The sequence below is a fragment of the Ascaphus truei genome, chromosome 23 (assembly GCF_040206685.1).
Source record: "Ascaphus truei isolate aAscTru1 chromosome 23, aAscTru1.hap1, whole genome shotgun sequence".
Taxonomy (NCBI): domain Eukaryota; kingdom Metazoa; phylum Chordata; class Amphibia; order Anura; family Ascaphidae; genus Ascaphus; species Ascaphus truei.
This window is the reverse complement of record NC_134505.1, coordinates 2558908-2577379: the sequence shown is the minus strand read 5'-3', so window position 1 is coordinate 2577379 and position 18472 is coordinate 2558908. Positions and strand designations below refer to the sequence as shown.

At 57.7% G+C, this 18472-nt stretch overlaps 1 protein-coding gene across 1 annotated transcript in view; it reads left to right on the top strand.

The window, feature by feature from the left end:
* Nucleotides 1-18224, top strand: part of GHDC (GH3 domain containing) — a 36187-nt gene extending 17963 nt beyond the window's left edge. The window contains 7 exon segments of the mRNA XM_075580210.1: nt 1243-1852; nt 2950-2975; nt 2978-3141; nt 4162-4233; nt 11168-11301; nt 12059-12147; nt 17884-18224. Of these exon segments, the coding sequence (XP_075436325.1) occupies nt 1243-1852; nt 2950-2975; nt 2978-3141; nt 4162-4233; nt 11168-11301; nt 12059-12147; nt 17884-18105 (1317 nt within the window). The 3' untranslated portion in view covers nt 18106-18224.
* The last annotated feature ends 248 nt before the right edge of the window (nt 18225-18472 follow it).

The following is an 18472-nucleotide window of genomic DNA, read 5'->3' as shown; positions in this document are numbered from 1 at the left end:
AATAGGAGGAGTTATAGGGAGGGGTTATATGGGTAATAGGAGGAGTTATATGGATGGGTTATATGGGGTAATAGGAGAAGTTATAGGGAGGGGTTATATGGGGTAATAGGAGGAGTTATATGGGTAATAGGAGTTATAGGGAGGGGTTATATGGGTAATAGGAGGAGTTATAGGGAGGGGTTATATGGGGTAATAGGAGGAGTTATAGGGAGGGGTTATATGGGGTAATAGGAGGAGTTATAGGGAGGGGGTATATGGGTAATAGGACGAGTTATAGGGGGGGTTATATGGGGTAATAGGAGGAGTTATAGGGAGGGGTTATATGGGGTAATAGGAGGAGTTATAGGGAGGGGTTATATGGGGTTATAGGGAGAGGTTATATGGGGTAATAGGAGGAGTTATAGGGAGGGGGTATATGGGGTAATAGGAGTTATAGGGAGGGGGTATATGGGGTAATAGGAGGAGTTATAGGGAGGGGGTATATGGGGTAATAGGAGGAATTATAGGGAGGGGGTATATGGGGTAATAGGAGTTATAGGGAGGGGGTATATGGGGTAATAGGAGGAGTTATAGGGAGGGGTTATATGGGGTAATAGGAGGAGTTATAGGGAGGGGGTATATGGGGTAATAGGAGGAGTTATAGGGAGGGGTTATATGGGTAATAGGAGGAGTTATAGGGAGGGGTTATATGGGTAATAGGAGGAGTTATAGGGAGGGGTTATATGGGGTAATAGGAGGAGTTATAGGGAGGGGTTATATGGGGTAATAGGAGGAGTTATAGGGAGCAGGTTATATGGGGTAATAGGAGGAGTTATAGGGAGGGGTTATATGGGGTAATAGGAGGAGTTATAGGGAGGGGTTATATGGGGTAATAGGAGGAGTTATAGGGAGGGGGTATATGGGGTAATAGGAGGAGTTATAGGGAGGGGGTATATGGGGTAATAGGAGGAGTTATAGGGAGGGGTTATATGGGGTAATAGGAGGAGTTATAGGGAGGGGGTATATGGGGTAATAGGAGGAGTTATAGGGAGGGGTTATATGGGTAATAGGAGGAGTTATAGGGAGGGGTTATATGGGGTAATAGGAGGAGTTATAGGGAGGGGTTATATGAGGTAATAGGAGGAGTTATAGGGAGGGGTAATAGGAGGAGTTATAGGGAGGGGTAATAGGAGGAGTTGCAGTTGACCCTCTCGCATGGTTCTCTCTCTGGCTGAAGCTCCGTTCTCTTCCTTCTCCCCCCAGGGGACGGCTGTGTGTATGGAAGTCGTGCACCGCTGCTTCCCGAGGGCCCTTCAAGACATGGTCAAGTTCTCCTCCTCCTCCTCCCCAACTCCTCTCCTCTCCGAGGCAGGGATACCCACCGGCCCGTCCCCTCCTGCCTCCTCCTCCGAGTTCCTGAGGCACCTCTACTCCTCCCCGCCACCCGTCCACGGCATCACGTCCCACCACCAGGTGCGCTACATCCAGCTCCTCTTCGCTCTGAAGGACCCCGCCTTGGGCGCCATAGAAGCCAACTTCTCCTGGCTGCTTCGGGAGGTCTTCTCCATCCTGGAGGCTCACTGGGAGTCTCTGGCCAGAGATATCCAACTGGGGCGGGTCAGCCGCGCGCTGGAGCTGCCCCAGGGCACCAGGAGGCAGATAGAAGACCTGCTGGTGCCGGACCCCCGGCGGGCCAACGACCTCCGCGCCCAGTTTGAGACCGGCTTCGAAGGGATTGCCAAGAGGGTGTGGCCGGGGCTGCAGCTGGTGATGGCCGTGGCGTCCGGGGGCAGCGAGCTGGACGCCCAGATCCTGAGGGACACGGCGTGCCGCGGGGTCCCGCTGTACTCTCCCGTGTACGGGGCAGCAGAAGGTGCAGAGCTTGGACTGTGAATAGATCCCATACGGCGGTCTTACCTCTATACCGTCAGTGTGATCTCCGTCCCTCACTTCCCCCTCTCCCTGCTTTATCGCAGCCCCTCTCTCCACTCGCACCCCGCCTCTCCCTCCTTTCTTTCTCTCACCCCCCCTCTTCCTCCTTTCTCTCTCAGCCCCCTCTCCCTCCTCCCCGTCTCCCTCCTTTCTCACCCTCTCTCACCCCGTCTCTCCCTCCTTTCTCACCCTCTCTCACCCCGTTTCTCCCTCCTTTCTCTCGTCTCCCTCCTTTCTCTCCTTGCCTCTTCTCCCTCCTTTCTCTCTCACTCACCTCTCCCTCCTTTCTTTCTCTCATCCCCTAACCCTCCTTTCTCTCTCACCCCTTTCTCTCCTCCCTCCTTTCTCTCCTCCCCCCTCTCCCTCCTTTCTCTCTCACGTCTCCCTCCTTTCTCTCTCACTCACCTCTCCCTACTTTCTCTAACCCCCACCTCCCCCTCCTTTCTCTTTTGCCTGCCTCTGCCATCCACTTCTCCCTCCTTTCTCTCTCCCCCCTCCCTCCTTTCTCTCTCACCCCGCCTCGCCCTCCTTTTTCTCCCCCCTCCCTCCTTTCTCTCCCCCCTCCCTCCTTTCTCTCTCACCCCCTTCTCCCTCCTTTCTCTCTCACCCCCTTCTCCCTCCTTTCTCTCTCACCCCCCTCTCCCTCCTTTCTCTCTCTCTCACCCTCACTTCTCCCTCCTTTCTCTCTCTCTCACCCTCACTTCTCCCTCCTTTCTCTCTCTCTCACCCTCACTTCCCCCTCCCTTCTCTCTCTCTCGCCCTCACTTCTCCCTCCTTTCTTTCTCTCCTCCCCGCCTCCCTCCTTTCTCTCTCACCCTCACTTCTCCCTCCTTTCTCTCTCTCTCACCCTCACTTCCCCTCCCTTCTCTCTCTCTCACCCTCACTTCTCCCTCCTTTCTCTCTCTCTCACCCTCACTTCTCCCTCCTTTCTCTCTCTCCTCCCCGTCTCTCCCTCCTTTCTCTCTCACCCCACCGCTCCCCTCCTTTCTCTCACCCTCCACCCCCCTTTCTATCTCACATGAAGTCCTTTCTTTGCAGGGGTGATAGGGGTGAATCTGTGGCCAGGACACGTTTCCCCCCCCGTTACGTGCTCTGCCCGCGCTCTGCGTTCTTTGAGTTTATCCCGCTGGGGGTGAGTGAGGAGGAGCAGCCCGGGACTCTCTGTGTGCAGGACGTGAGGGAGGGGGAGATGTACGAGCTGGTTATAAGCAACAGAGCTGGACTGTACCGGTGAGTGGGCACTCACATTGTTTGCATGGGGGGAGGAAGGACTCGCAGTCTGAAGGTTAAAGAGTGCACACTCACAGTGAGGGGGAGGTGAGTGGAGGGGACACTCGCAGTGAGGGGGAGGTGAGGGGATTCTCAGTGAGGGGGAGGTAAGAGGGGATTCTCAGTGAGGGGGAGGTGAGGGATTCTCAGTGAGGGGGAGGTGAGGGGATTCTCAGTGAGTGGGAGGTGAGGGGACACTCACAGTGAGGGGGAGGTGAGAGAGGACACAGTGAGGGGGAGGTGAGAGAGGACACAGTGAGGGGGAGGTGAGAGAGGACACAGTGAGGGGGAGGTGAGAGAGGACACAGTGAGGGGGAGGTGAGAGGGGATTCTCAGTGAGGGGGAGGTGAGGGGATTCTCAGTGAGGGGGAGGTGAGGGGATTCTCAGTGAGGGGGAGGTGAGGGGACACTCACAGTGAGGGGGAGGTGTGAGAGGACACAGTGAGGGGGAGGTGAGAGAGGACACAGTGAGGGGGAGGTGAGAGAGGACACAGTGAGGGGGAGGTGAGAGAGGACACAGTGAGGGGGAGGTGAGAGAGGACAGTGAGGGGGAGGTGAGAGAGGACACAGTGAGGTGGAGGTGAGAGAGGACACAGTGAGGGGGAGGTGAGAGAGGACACAGTGAGGGGGAGGTGAGAGAGGACACAGTGAGGGGGAGGTGAGAGAGGACACAGTGAGGGGGAGGTGAGAGGACACAGTGAGGGGGAGGTGAGAGGACACAGTGAGGGGGAGGTGAGGGGACACAGTGAGGGGGAGGTGAGGGGACACTCACAGTGAGGGGGAGGTGAGGGGACACAGTGAGGGGGAGGTGAGAGGAGGGGACACAGTGAGGGGGAGGTGAGAGGAGGGGACACAGTGAGGGGGATGTGAGGGGACACTCGCAGTGAGGGGGAGATGAGGGACACATTGAGGGGGAGGGGGGGATAGACATGAGGGGGCAGTAGTATGCGCAGAGGATTAAGGTAATTCCCCATGTTCCAGGTACCGTCTGGGGGACGTGGTGAGGATAACGGGCTTCCACAACCAGAGTCCCCTACTGGAATTCCTACACAGGTACGGGACGTCCCGGTGCCCGATCGCTCCCTCACCCATCCACCCCCTCACACCGACCCAGCCCCTCACACCCAGCACCTCACCCCCTCACACTCAGCCCCTCACACCAACCCAGCCCCTCACACCCAGCACCTCACCCCCTCACACTCAGCCACTCACACCAACCCAGCCCCTCACACCCAGCACCTCACCCCCTCACACTCAGCCCCTCACACCAACCCAGACCCTCACACCCAGCACCTCACCCCCTCACACTGAGCCCCTCACACCAACCCAGCCCCTCACACCCAGCACCTCACCCCCTCACACTCAGCCCCTCACACCCAGCACCTCACACTGAGCCCCTCACACCAACCCAGCCCCTCACACCCAGCACCTCACCCCCTCACACTCAGCCCCTCACACCCAGCACCTCACCCCCTCACACTCAGCCCCTCACACCAACCCAGCCCCTCACACCCAGCACCTCACCCCCTCACACTGAGCCCCTCACACCAACCCAGCCCCTCACACCCAGCACCTCACCCCCTCACACTCAGCCCCTCACACCCAGCACCTCACCCCCTCACACTCAGCCCCTCACACCAACCCAGCCCCTCACACCCAGCACCTCACCCCCTCACACTCAGCCTCTCACACCCAGCACCTCACCCCCTCACACTCAGCCCCTCACACCGACCCAGCCCCTCACACCCAGCACCTCACCCCCTCACACTCAGCCCCTCACACCCAGCACCTCACCCCCTCACACTCAGCCCCTCACACCAACCCAGCCCCTCACACCGAGCACCTCACCCCCTCACACTCAGCCCCTCACACCGACCCAGCCCCTCACACCCAGCACCTCACTCCCTCACACTCAGCCCCTCACACCCAGCACCTCACCCCCTCACACTCAGACCCTCACACCCAGCACCTCACCTCCTCACACTCAGCCCCTCACACCGACCCAGACCCTCACCCCCTCACACTCAGCCCCTCACACCCAGCACCTCACCCCCTCACACCCAGCCCCTCACACCCAGCTCCTCACACCGACCCAGCCCCTCACATCCAGCACCTCACCCCCTCACACTCAGCCCCTCACACCAACCCAGCCCCTCACACCCAGCACCTCACCCCCTCACACTCAGGCCCTCACACCCAGCACCTCACCCCCTCACACCAACACAGCCCCTCACACCCAGCACCTCACCCCCTCACACTCAGGCCCTCACACCCAGCACCTCACCCCCTCACACCAACCCAGCCCCTCACACCCAGCACCTCACCCCCTCACACTCAGCCCCTCACACCCAGCACCTCAGCCCCTCACACCCAGCACCTCACCCCCTCACACTCAGCCCCTCACACCGACCCAGCCCCTCACACCCAGCACCTCACCCCCTCACACCCAGCACCTCACCCCCTCACACTCAGCCCCTCACACCGACCCAGCCCCTCACACCCAGCACCTCACCCCCTCACTCCGACCCAGCCCCTCACACCCAGCACCTCACCCCCTCACACTCAGCCCCTCACACCGACCCAGCCCCTCACACCCAGCACCTCACCCCCTCACACTCAGCCCCTCACACCCAGCACCTCACGCCCTCACACTCAGCCCCTCACACCAACCCAGCCCCTCACACCCAGCACCTCACCCCCTCACACTCAGGCCCTAACACCCAGCACCTCACCCCCTCACACCAACCCAGCCCCTCACACCCAGCACCTCACCCCCTCACACTCAGCCCCTCACACCCAGCACCTCAGCCCCTCACACCCAGCACCTCACCCCCTCACACTCAGCCCCTCACACCGACCCAGCCCCTCACACCCAGCACCTCACCCCCTCACACTCAGCCCCTCACAACCAGCACCTCACCCCCTCACACCCTCACACTCAGCACCTCACCCCCTCACACCCAGCACCTCACCCCCTCACACTCAGCCCCTCACACCGACCCAGCCCCTCACACCCAGCACCTCACCCCCTCACACCGACCCAGCCCCTCACACCCAGCACCTCACCCCCTCACACTCAGCACCTCACGCCCTCACACTCAGCCCCTCACATCGACCCAGCCCCTCACACCCAGCACCTCACCCCCCTCACACTCAGCCCCTCACACCGACCCAGCACCTCACCCCCTCACACAAAGCCCCTCACACCGACCCAGCACCTCACCCCCTCACACAAAGCCCCTCACACCCAGCACCTCACCCCCTCACACTCAGCCCCTCACACCAACCCAGCCCCTCACACCCAGCACCTCACCCCCTCACACCCAGCACCTCACCCCCTCACACCGACCCAGCCCCTCACACCCAGCACCTCACCCCCTCACCCTCAGCACCTCACACCCAGCACCTACCCCCTCACACTCAGCCCCTCACACCCAGCACCTCACCCCCTCACACTCAGCCCCTCACACCCAGCACCTCAGCCCCTCACACTCAGCCCCTCACACCCATCACCTCACCCCCTCACACTCAGCCCCTCACATCGACCCAGCCCCTCACACCCAGCACCTCACCCCCTCACACCGACCCAGTCCCTCACACCCAGCACCTCACGCCCTCACACTCAGCCCCTCACACCCAGCACCTCACCCCCTCACACTCAGCCCCTCACACCGACCCAGCCCCTCACACCCAGCACTTCAAACCCTCACACTCAGCCCCTCACACCCAGCACCTCACCGCCTCACACTCAGCCCCTCACACCGACCCAGCACCTCAGCCCCTCACACCGACCCAGCCCCTCACACCCAGCACCTCACCCCCTCACACTCAGCCCCTCACACCGACCCAGCCCCTCACACCCAGCACCTCACTCCCTCACACTCAGGCCCTCACACCCAGCACCTCACACCCAGCACCTCAGCCCCTCACACCGACCCAGCACCTCACCCCCTCACACTCAGCCCCTCACACCCAGCACCTCACACCCAGCACCTCAGCCCCTAACACCGACCCAGCCCCTCACACCCAGCACCTCACCCCCTCACACTCAGCCCCTCACACCGACCCAGCCCCTCACACCCAGCACCTCACCCCCTCACACCCAGCACCTCACCCCCTCACACCGACCCAGCCCCTCACACCCAGCACCTCACCCCCTCACCCTCAGCACCTCACACCCAGCACCTACCCCCTCACACTCAGCCCCTCACACCCAGCACCTCACCCCCTCACACTCAGCCCCTCACACCCAGCACCTCAGCCCCTCACACTCAGCCCCTCACACCCATCACCTCACCCCCTCACACTCAGCCCCTCACATCGACCCAGCCCCTCACACCCAGCACCTCACCCCCTCACACCGACCCAGTCCCTCACACCCAGCACCTCACGCCCTCACACTCAGCCCCTCACACCCAGCACCTCACCCCCTCACACTCAGCCCCTCACACCGACCCAGCCCCTCACACCCAGCACTTCAAACCCTCACACTCAGCCCCTCACACCCAGCACCTCACCCCCTCACACTCAGCCCCTCACACCGACCCAGCACCTCAGCCCCTCACACCGACCCAGCCCCTCACACCCAGCACCTCACCCCCCTCACACTCAGCCCCTCACACCGACCCAGCCCCTCACACCCAGCACCTCACTCCCTCACACTCAGGCCCTCACACCCAGCACCTCACACCCAGCACCTCAGCCCCTCACACCGACCCAGCACCTCACCCCCTCACACTCAGCCCCTCACACCCAGCACCTCACACCCAGCACCTCAGCCCCTAACACCGACCCAGCCCCTCACACCCAGCACCTCACCCCCTCACACTCAGCCCCTCACACCGACCCATCCCCTCACACCCAGCACCTCAACCCCTCACACCGACCCAGCCCCTCACACCCAGCACCTCACCCCCTCACACCGACCCAGCCCCTCACACCCAGCACCTCACCCCATAACACCGACCCAGCCCCTCACACCCAGCACCTCACCCCCTCACACTCAGCCCCTCACACCGACCCAGCCCCTCACACCCAGCACCTCACGCCCTCACACTCAGCCCCTCACATCGACCCAGCCCCTCACACCCAGCACCTCACCCCCTCACACTCAGCCCCTCACACCGACCCAGCCCCTCACATCCAGCACCTCACCCCCTCACACTCAGCCCCTCACACCGACCCAGCCCCTCACACCCAGCACCTCACCCCCTCACACTCAGCCCCTCACACCGACCCAGCCCCTCACACCCAGCACCTCACCCCCTCACACTCAGCCCCTCACACCGACCCAGCCCCTCACCCCCTCACACTCAGCCCCTCACACCCAGCACCTCACCCCTCACATCCAGCACCTCACCCCCTCACACCGACCCAGCCCCTCACACCCAGCACCTCACCCCCTCACACTCAGCCCCTCAGCCCCTCACACCGACCCAGCCCCTCACACCCAGCACCTCACCCCCTCACACTCAGCCCCTCACACCGACCCAGCCCCTCACACCCAGCACCTCACCCCCTCACACTCAGCCCCTCACACCGACCCAGCCCCTCACACCCAGCACCTCACCCCCTCACACTCAGGCCTTCACACCCAGCACCTCACGCCCTCACACTCAGCACCTCACCCCCTCACACCCAGCACCTCACCCCCTCACACTCAGCCCCTCACACCCAGCACCTCACCCCTCACACCCAGCACCTCACCCCCACACACCCAGCCCCTCACACCGACCCAGCTCCTCACACCCAGCACCTCACCCCCTCACACTCAGCCCCTCACACCGACCCAGCCCCTCACACCCAGCACCTCACCCCCTCACACTCAGCCCCTCACACCGACCCAGCCCCTCACACCAAGCACCTCAACCCCTCACACTCAGCCCCTCACACCGACCCAGCCCCTCACACCCAGCACCTCACGCCCTCACACTCAGCCCCTCACACCCAGCACCTCACCCCCTCACACCGACCCAGCACCTCAGCCCCTCACACCGACCCAGCCCCTCACAACCAGCACCTCACCCCCTCACACTCAGCCCCTCACCACCGACCCAGCACCTCAGCCCCTCACACCGACCCAGCCCCTCACACCCAGCACCTCACCCCCTCACACTCAGCCCCTCACACCGACCCAGCCCCTCACACCCAGCACCTCACCCCCTCACACTCAGCCCCTCACACCGACCCAGCCCCTCACACCCAGCACCTCACCCCCTCACACTCAGCCCCTCACACCGACCCAGCCCCTCACACCCAGCACCTCACCCCCTCACACTCAGCCCCTCACACCGACCCAGCCCCTCACACCCAGCACCTCACCCCCTCACACCCAGCACCTCACCCCCTCACACTCAGCCCCTCACACCCAGCACCTCACGCCCTCACACTCAGCACCTCACCCCCTCACACCCAGCACCTCACCCCCTCACACTCAGCCCCTCACACCCAGCACCTCACCCCTCACACCCAGCACCTCACCCCCACACACCCAGCCCCTCACACCGACCCAGCCCCTCACACCCAGCACCTCACCCCCTCACACTCAGCCCCTCACACCGACCCAGCCCCTCACACCCAGCACCTCACCCCCTCACACTCAGCCCCTCACACCCAGCACCTCACCCCCTCACACTCAGCCCCTCACACCCAGCACCTCACCCCTCACATCCAGCACCTCACCCCCTCACACTCAGCCCCTCACACCCAGCACCTCACCCTTTTCACACTCAGCCCCTCACACCGACCCAGCCCCTCACACCCAGCACCTCACCCCCTCACACTCAGCCCCTCACACTCAGCCCCTCACACCGACCCAGCACCTCACCCCCTCACACTCAGCCCCTCACACCGACCCAGCCCCTCACACCCAGCACCTCAGCCCCTCACACCGACCCAGCCCCACACCCAGCACCTCACACCCAGCACCTCACCCCCTCACACTCAGCCCCTCACACCAACCCAGCACCTCAGCCCCTCACACCCAGCACCTCAGCCCCTCACACACACCCAGCACCTCACCCCCTCACACTCAGCCCCTCACACCCAGCACCTCACCCCCCTCACACTCAGCCCCTCACACCGACCCAGCACCTCACCCCCTCACACTCAGCCCCTCACACTCAGCCCCTCACACCCAGCACCTCATCCCCTCACACTCAGCCCCTCACACCGACCCAGCACCTCACCCCCTCACACTCAGCCCCTCACACCCAGCACCTCATCCCCTCACACTCAGCCCCTCACACCGACCCAGCACCTCACCCCCTCACACTCAGCCCCTCACACCCAGCACCTCATCCCCTCACACTCAGCCCCTCACACCGACCCAGCACCTCACCCCTTCACACTCAGCCCCTCACACCCAGCACCTCACCACATCTACGCTTTGTTATATATATCGCCCCGCGCGGTGTTGTATATATCGCCCCGCGCGGTGTTGTATATATCGCCCCGCGCGGTGTTGTATATATCGCCCCGCGCGGTGTTGTATATATCGCCCCGCGCGGTGTTGTATATATCGCCCCGCGCGGTGTTGTATATATCGCCCCGCGCGGTGTTGTATATATCGCCCCGCGCGCTGTTGTATATATCGCCCCGCGCGGTGTTGTATATATCGCCCCGCGCGGTGTTGTATATATCGCCCCGCGCGCTGTTGTATATATCGCCCCGCGCGGTGTTGTATATATCGCCCCGCGCGCTGTTGTATATATCGCCCCGCGCGGTGTTGTATATATCGCCCCGCGCGGTGTTGTATATATCGCCCCGCGCGCTGTTGTATATATCGCCCCGCGCGGTGTTGTATATATCGCCCCGCGCGCTGTTGTATATATCGCCCCGCGCGGTGTTGTATATATCGCCCCGCGCGGTGTTGTATATATCGCCCCGCGCGCTGTTGTATATATCGCCCCGCGCGCTGTTGTATGTCGCTGTATCGCTCTCCCTGGTATACTGAACACGCCATAATAACCGCTCCCCCGGTTTGCAGGAAGAGTCAGACTCTGAGTGTCCGCGGGGAGCGGATTTCGGAGGACGGCTTCTACAAGACGCTTCGTTACGCCACCAGGCAGTGGCCGGGCGCGGTGCTGCTGAACTACTGCTGCGCGGAGAGTGGGATTCTGGGTAGGTGCCCGCCAGCCTCTGCTCATCTTCTCTCTTGGAATCCAGAAGCAGAGAAGCATGGGGCATCATTTTATAATATAATCTCTCTCTCTCGCGCTCTCTCCCTCCCTCTCTCCCTCCCTCTCTCTCCCCTCTCTCTCCCCTCTCTCTCTCCTTTTCTCTCTCCCACCCCTCTCTCTTCTCACTCTTTTCCCTCTCCTCTCTCTCCCCTTCCTGTTCTATCTTTCTATCGCTCTCTCTTTGTCTCTTCTTCCTCTCCCCAGATAGTGTGTGTGAGAGAGTGTGTGTGTGAGAGAGTGTGTGTGTGTGTGAGAGAGTGTGTGTGTGTGAGAGAGTGTGTGAGAGTGTGTGTGGTCCCATGAGAGTGTGTGTGTGTGTGTGTGTGTGTGTGTGTGTGTGTGTGTGTGTGTGTGTGTGTGTGTGTGTGTGTGTGTGTGTGTGCGGTCCCGTGAGTGTAACCTTTTGTTAAATTCTACTTGGGTGAAATACTCATCTAATATTTATAGCAACTCTGATCCATATATATCTATAAATAGATCTCTACCTATATATACATACACACATAAATATATACATACACACACATGTTTTTTCACTGTGTGTGAGACATGTATGTGTGTGTGATTTATATGTATGTGTGTGTGATTTATATGTATGTGTGTGTGTGTGTGTCTGTGCCTCTTCAGCCCTGATTGAATTGACCCCGCAGTGCTCCATGAAGCTTTATTGGGGGGTTGGGGGTCCCTTCTCCTTGCAGGACGCTTTTCGGGGGGCTCGGACCCCCACTACGAGGTGTTTGTGGCCCTGAAGGGAGTCAGAGACCTGTCCGAAGATCAGCGATACAAGGTGAGCGTGCGGGGCGGCACCCAAGGGGTTAACCCCACCCCGCTTCCCCTTAACCCTGTCACTGCCAGGCGCGGGGGGAGCCCCCCCCCCCCCCCCCCCCCGGGACACATTGGCAGAGCGCGGCGTTGCAGTGCGCCGCACCGCAGTTCCACCTTTGTACCACCAGGTGGCACTGCAGCTTCTGCGTGTTCAGCACCGTGTGTGTGTACACACGCACACACCTTCACCGTACAGCAAATAACCCCTCCCCCCCACGGTGTGCGCGCATTCACACGTTCATTGCCAGGTCTGCCACCCTGCCCTTCCCTGTTATCTCTTGGCATGCACGGCTTCCAGGGACTCTGGGTATCGACATGCAGATGAGCCCGCGCTGGGCGTTGCGTTTGGCTGCTTGTCCCGTTGCAACGCTGGATTCCTGTCCTGTCCGCGGCGTCAGAATTACGCAAAGGGGCGGGGCCTCGAACTTCAGTCCTCAAGGGCCGGCAACAGGCCAGGTTTTATGGTTATCCCTGCTTCAGCGCAGGTGGCTCACAGTCCCTGCTTCAGCACAGGTGGCTCCATAGGTCCCTGCTTCAGCACAGGTGGCTCCATCGGTCCCTGCTTCGGGTCTTCGACTGAGTCTCTGATTGAGCCGCCTGTGCTGAAGCAGGGATATCCTCAAAACCTGACCTATTTGGGGGGCTTGAGGACTGGAGTTGAGCGCCCCGCTGATCTAGCCAATACCACGGGCCGCGTGACAGGTACGCAACGCCTAACGGGGTTAATATTTAGGCGCAGTGTACGTGCGGTGGGTGAGTTGCCGGGCAGAACAGAAGTGCCCCGGGCAACAGAGAAAATAAATGTGTAAGAACAAATATCGCAAGCGAGGAATTCACCTCGTTATTTCCCCTCGAACGCAGCAAAATTCACCGTTCGGTTCTAATGCCGCCCGGCGGGTTTGTGAGTCCGGGCAAAAGTCGCCGAAAATCCCCATTTCCGCCCCCGGCCCACAAAGTGCGGGAATAGCTTTTGCGTCTCTCGGACGAATCTGAACTCTGATTGGCTCGTTACGAACAACGGTATTTTGTCCCCTTAAAGGGGTCGGTCCCGTCCACCCCAACCGCGAAGCTGTGGCGTTCCAGTGTTAACCGTCGCACAGTAATCGCTTTAAAAAAAAAACTACCACTTGGACACGCAAGTGTATCTTCACGTAGGAAGCAGAAGCAGGATTTTTTTGCGGTCTTTATCGCATCTTCTTTTGGCGATCAGACTGTTTGTCAGCCATCCAAATTGTTTGCGTCATGCATGTGTCACGGCGCGGGAGAGAAGTCGTTTGAGATGTGGGAGGTATGGAGAGAAGTAGTTTGAGGTGTGGGAGGTATGGAGAGAAGTAGTTTGAGATGTGGGAGGTATGGAGAGAAGTAGTTTGAGATGTGGGAGGTATGGAGAGAAGTATTTTGAGATGTGGGTGGTATGGAGAGAAGTAGTTTGAGATGTGGGAGGTATGGAGAGAAGTAATTTGAGATGTGGGAGGTATGGAGAGAAGTAGTTTGAGATATGGGAGGTATGGAGAGAAGTAGTTTGAGATGTGGGAGGTATGGAGAGAAGTAGTTTGAGATGTGGGAGGTATGGAGAGAAGTAGTTTGAGATGTGGGAGGTATGGACAGAAGTAGTTTGAGATATGGGAGGTATGGAGAGAAGTAGTTTGAGATGTGGGAGGTATGGACAGAAGTAGTTTGAGATATGGGAGGTATGGAGAGAAGTAGTTTGAGATGTGGGAGGTAGGGACAGAAGTAGTTTGAGATGTGGGAGGTATGGAGAGAAGTAGTTTGAGATGTGGGAGGTATGGAGAGAAGTAGTTTGAGATGTGGGAGGTATGGAGAGAAGTAGTTTGAGATGTGGGAGGTATGGAGAGAAGTAGTTTGAGATGTGGGAGGTATGGAGAGAAATAGTTTGACATGTGGGAGGTATGGAGAGAAGTAGTTTGAGGTGTGGGAGGTATGGAGAGAAGTATTTTGAGATGTGGGAGGTATGGAGAGAAGTAGTTTGAGATGTGGGAGGTATGGAGAGAAGTAGTTTGAGATGTGGGAGGTATGGAGAGAAGTAGTTTGAGATGTGGAAGGTATGGAGAGAAGTAGTTTGAGATGTCGGAGGTATGGAGAGAAGTAGTTTGAGATGTGGGAGGTATGGAGAGAAGTAGTTTGAGATGTGGGAGGTATGGAGAGAAGTAGTTTGAGATGTGGGAGGTATGGAGAGAAGTAGTTTGAGATGTGGGAGGTATGGAGAGAAGTAGTTTGAGATGTGGGAGGTATGGAGAGAAGTAGTTCGAGGTGTGGGAGGTATGGAGAGAAGTAGTTCGAGGTGTGGGAGGTATGGAGAGAAGTAGTTTGAGATGTGGGAGGTATGGAGAGAAGTAGTTTGAGATGTGGGAGGTATGGAGAGAAGTAGTTTGAGATGTGGGAGGTATGGAGAGAAGTATTTTGAGATGTTGGAGGTATGGAGAGAAGTAGTTTGAGATGTGGGAGGTATGGAGAGAAGTAGTTTGAGATGTGGGAGGTATGGAGAGAAGTAGTTTGAGATGTGGGAGGTATGGAGAGAAGTAGTTTGAGATGTGGGAGGTATGGAGAGAAGTCGTTTGAGATGTGGGAGGTATGGAGAGAAGTCGTTTGAGATGTGGGAGGTATGGAGAGAAGTCGTTTGAGATGTGGGAGGTATGGAGAGAAGTCGTTTGAGATGTGGGAGGTATGGAGAGAAGTAGTTTGAGATGTGGGAGGTATGGAGAGAAGTAGTTTGAGATGTGGGAGGTATGGAGAGAAGTAGTTTGAGATGTGGGAGGTATGGAGAGAAGTAGTTTGAGATGTGGGAGGTATGGAGAGAAGTAGTTTGAGATGTGGGAGGTATGGAGAGAAGAAGTTTGAGGTGTGGGAGGTATGGAGAGAAGTAGTTTGAGGTGTGGGAGGTATGGAGAGAAGTAGTTTGAGATGTGGGAGGTATGGAGAGAAGTAGTTTGAGATGTGGGAGGTATGGAGAGAAGTAGTTTGAGATGTGGGAGGTATGGAGAGAAGTAGTTTGAGATATGGGAGGTATGGAGAGAAGTAGTTTGAGATGTGGGAGGTATGGAGAGAAGTAGTTTGAGATGTGGGAGGTATGGAGAGAAGTATGTCGAGATATGGGAGGTATGGAGAGAAGTAGTTTGAGATGTGGGAGGTATGGAGAGAAGTAATTTGAGATGTGGGAGGTATGGAGAGAAGTAGTTTGAGATGTGGGAGGTATGGAGAGAAGTAGTTTGAGATGTGGGAGGTATGGAGAGAAGTAGTTTGAGATGTGGGAGGTATGGAGAGAAGTAGTTTGAGATGTGGGAGGTATGGAGAGAAGTAGTTTGAGGTGTGGGAGGTATGGAGAGAAGTAGTTTGAGGTGTGGGAGGTATGGAGAGAAGTAGTTTGAGATATGGGAGGTATGGAGAGAAGTAGTTTGAGATGTGGGAGGTATGGAGAGAAGTAGTTTGAGATATGGGAGGTATGGAGAGAAGTAGTTTGAGATGTGGGGGGTATGGAGAGAAGTAGTTTGAGGTGTGGGAGGTATGGAGAGAAGTAGTTTGAGATGTGGGGGGTATGGAGAGAAGTAGTTTGAGGTGTGGGAGGTATGGAGAGAAGAAGTTTGAGATGTGGGAGGTATGGAGAGAAGTATGTCGAGATATGGGAGGTATGGAGCCGCTTTCTGTAACTGCTTCCGCATTTCCGGTCCAATGCTTCTGCTAGCTATAAATATTGGTTTAATAAATACATTGCCTTTGACAAGAGCTGGTAACTAGTTACATAAGTCAACCAGTGGGTAACTAACTAGTTACATTGGAAGTAACAAGTGCTGGTAACTAGTTACATGAGATTCAACCAGTGGGTAATTAACTAGTTACATTGGAAGTAACAAGAGCTGGTAACTAACTAGTAACATGGGAAGTAAGCAGAGCTGGTAACTAACTAGCTACATGGGAAGTAACCAGAGTGGGTAACTAACTAGTTACATGAAAATCAACCAGAGTGGGTAACTAACTAGTTACATGGGAAGTAACCAGAGTTTGTAACTAAAAAGTTACCTGAGAAAATCAACTAGCGTTGGTAGTTAACTAGTTACATGAGTCAACCCGAGTTGGTAGCCAACTAAGTTACATGGATAGTAACAGGAGAACTAGTAATTGTCACTAGTTATAAATAAGCCATGGCTGAGTACCAGTAACTAGTTGCATGTAAGTAGCGGGGAGCAGATGACTAACTAGTTGCGAGTAACAGGAGTTGGTAACTCGTTAACTGAAAGTCACCTGCAGTTGTTAGCTGGACTCGTTATCGCTAATTAACGAGTGAACAACTAGTTAGCTGGTTATATACCACTGACCGCATTCTGGATAAGGAGGGTTCTTGCTCATCGAAGCGCTATCTTTGAAGTGGGAAACCTCAGACACAGCAACTAAATAGAGGGTTAGCTCTCCTGGCGACTAAAAAAAATAAATCCGCTTGAGTTAAGTGGTTTGCCCGTTCCGCCAGAGGCACACGAGTTAAGTTAATTAGTCAACGAGTCCTTATCTAATTACTAGATTACAAGCGTAAAAAAGGTCTCGTCTTTATCGAATCACCCCGGCTCCCAGCCGCCAATTAAATTAGTCTTAACGAGCCGCCTGTTACGGGACACCTGCCGGCTGGAGACTCCCTGGGGCCAGGCGCGTTTAAAGGGCCAGGCGCATTTAAAGGGCCAGTCCCCCATCCCTTCCCCCCACGCAAGCGAGGCCTAACCGGACCGGTACTCGTAGTAACGAAAACGAGTCCCCTTTCTATTGTCCGCGGATCGGTACCATTTTTAATCTTGCTATGGGGGCGTAAGAACTTAGTTAGTTGGAATAAACCCCCCTTTTTTTTTTAATGGCGTTTAATCGGTTAATGAAGCCACCGGAGCCCCCGGTCATTATTTCACGTTGACCTGTAGAAAGGACTGACCCTTTAGCTGGGAAGGGAGGGGTTAAGGGAGAGGCGGGGCCTGAGTCACCTAAATGCTCCTCCCGGGGCCTATAATAATCTTTATTCCCATATAACGCCCGGGCGCGTCCGCCAAGTTCCTCGGCCCCCGCCTCGGAGGGTCCTGCACGGCTCCTGTAGGGTCAGGGAGAGGGCGGGTTTGGGATTTTATTAGGCAGGTGTGACACGTTCCGGGTCCGTGTCACGCGGTTAGCGGGGTCCCGCGAGCTTGGAGACGCCCGCAGGGCGGTTATTAGCAGCGCGGCGGCCGTTTCAACAGAGTTATTGCAGCAGGAAACTCGCAGAGGAGCACGGACGTAATCGGGGTCTGACATGTCTCTCTCCCCCCCCCCCCCCCCCCGTATCTCCTCTCCCCTCTATCGCTACCCACCCTTCTCTCTCCTTTTCCCTTTCTATCTCTCCCTCACCTCTCCACCCCTCTCCCCCCTTCTACCTCTCCCTCACCTCTCCACCCCTCTGTCCCTTCTACCTCTCCCTCCTTCCCACCCTTCTACTTCTCCCCCCCCCCTACCTCTCACCTATCCCTACATCTCCCACTTTTTACCCCTCTCTGCCTCCACCTCTCACCCCCCCTACCCACGTTCTACCTCCCCATCCTATCCCCCCTCCATTCCACCTTTCCCTCCCTCCATTCCATCTTTCCCTCCCCCACTTCCACCTCTCCTCTCCACCTCCCTTCTACCTATCCCTCCTTCCTCTCTCCCCCCCCCCCCCCCACTTCTCTCCCCACAGTTGGATCACAGCCTGCAGGAACATTTCTCGATGTACAAATCCTTCCGATTCAAAGGCAGTATCGGACCGGTCCGTGTTCACCTGGTGCGGCCCGAATCCTTCCGGCGGCTCCGGGAACTGGCGGCCTCTCTCTCCGGGGCCCCCCTGGACTGTACCCCGCCCCCCCGGACCCTGAGATACAGGGAGCTGGTTGAGAGTATACAGAGACAGGTCTTTTCCTGAGCCCCCCCCCTATATATACACCCTATATACTGCTGTCACCCTATGCACAGGACTGCTAACCCCTTCACTGCCAGAGTATCGCAACTCACAAATAAATCGCCTCGTATCAACTTCTCAAACACGGCACTTAGCTGCAGCGTGGGACGGTCCCGTTACCCGTGTTAAACATGTCCCTGACACACACACACCCTGACACACACACACGCTGATACACACACACGGCACTTAGCTGCAGCGTGGGACTGTCCCGTTACTCGCGTTAAACATGTCCCTGACACACACACACACGCTGATACACACACACGCTGATACACACACACACTGATACACACACGCTGATACACACACGCAGATACACACACACACG